Source organism: Fulmarus glacialis, unplaced genomic scaffold, assembly GCF_000690835.1.
Source record: "Fulmarus glacialis isolate BGI_N327 unplaced genomic scaffold, ASM69083v1 scaffold8784, whole genome shotgun sequence".
NCBI classification, from domain to species: Eukaryota; Metazoa; Chordata; class Aves; order Procellariiformes; family Procellariidae; genus Fulmarus; species Fulmarus glacialis.
This window is the reverse complement of record NW_009208638.1, coordinates 21,508-22,431: the sequence shown is the minus strand read 5'-3', so window position 1 is coordinate 22,431 and position 924 is coordinate 21,508. Positions and strand designations below refer to the sequence as shown.

The following is a 924-nucleotide window of genomic DNA, read 5'->3' as shown; positions in this document are numbered from 1 at the left end:
TCCTCACGGCTTTCCCAAACCCCACTGGTGATGTCCTGCTGCAGTTTGCAGGGACGTGGCATGTTGTAGCTGCCTTTTCCAACTGCTCCGATTTCCTGAAGATGAAGGACGTGATGATGTCATCCATCACCACCATCAGCTTCACGCCAGAGGGTGACCTGGCTATGAACGTTGTCTGGCCCCTGTGAGTGCCCACCCTGCTCGCCGTGTCCCTCTTGGGCCAGGGGACTACCCTCCCCACCAAGGCGGCTGGGTGAGGAGCATCCTCCCACAGACCCGCTGCCCCGCGGCACCCGGTCCTGCCTGTGCCCTGGCACGTCCCCCAGGGATGCTGCCCTGCCCCGCCTCCCCGCTGTCCTCCCACGTGGCATCCAGCCACGTTTGCCGTTTCCATTTTCCCTTTCCAGGCCGGACAGATGCCAAAAGGTTGAGCTGCTCTACCATCAAAACGGGCAGGCAGGGCACTACGTGGGTACGTGTGGGCAGGGGGGGCTGGAGCCACAGACACTCTGTGCGTGGGCATCACCGGCCTCCCGTGCCCGGGGAGCAGTGGGAGGTGGGTTTGGCCCCTCTGCCTCCATCGCTCGGTGAGAGATCGTGCTGTGGGTGGGCGCCCGGCTCCGCCAGATTGCACAGGGGTTCCCTTCTCATACCCCCCTCAGGGAAATAAAATCTGGGGCTTGGGCCCTGAGCCGTGAGCCCTGGCGGGGGCCGCGGAGGTGCCCGGGATGTGCCGCGTTGCCTGACTGGGCACTGTCTGGGGTCCTTTAGTAGCACAAGGGAAGAGGGACACGCGTGTGGTGGAGACGGACTACAGCAGCTACGCCGTCACATATGAGATCCTGCGGAGTGAGCAGGAGTTCAGCATCGGGATGCAGCTCCTCAGTGCGTATTGGGAGTGGGGATGGGCACCCACAGCTTCCC

The 924-nt window shown here is 63.5% G+C and overlaps 1 protein-coding gene across 1 annotated transcript in view; it reads left to right on the top strand.

The window, feature by feature from the left end:
• Positions 1-44: 44 nt before the first annotated feature.
• The window catches only part of LOC104075891 (lipocalin-15-like), a gene marked incomplete at its 5' end in the record, with an annotated part of 1,776 nt that continues 896 nt past the window's right edge, over positions 45-924 (top strand). The window contains 3 exons of the mRNA XM_009576555.1: positions 45-184; positions 408-472; positions 772-885. Of these exons, the coding sequence (XP_009574850.1) occupies positions 45-184; positions 408-472; positions 772-885 (319 nt within the window). The remainder of the gene's footprint in view (positions 185-407; positions 473-771; positions 886-924) is intronic.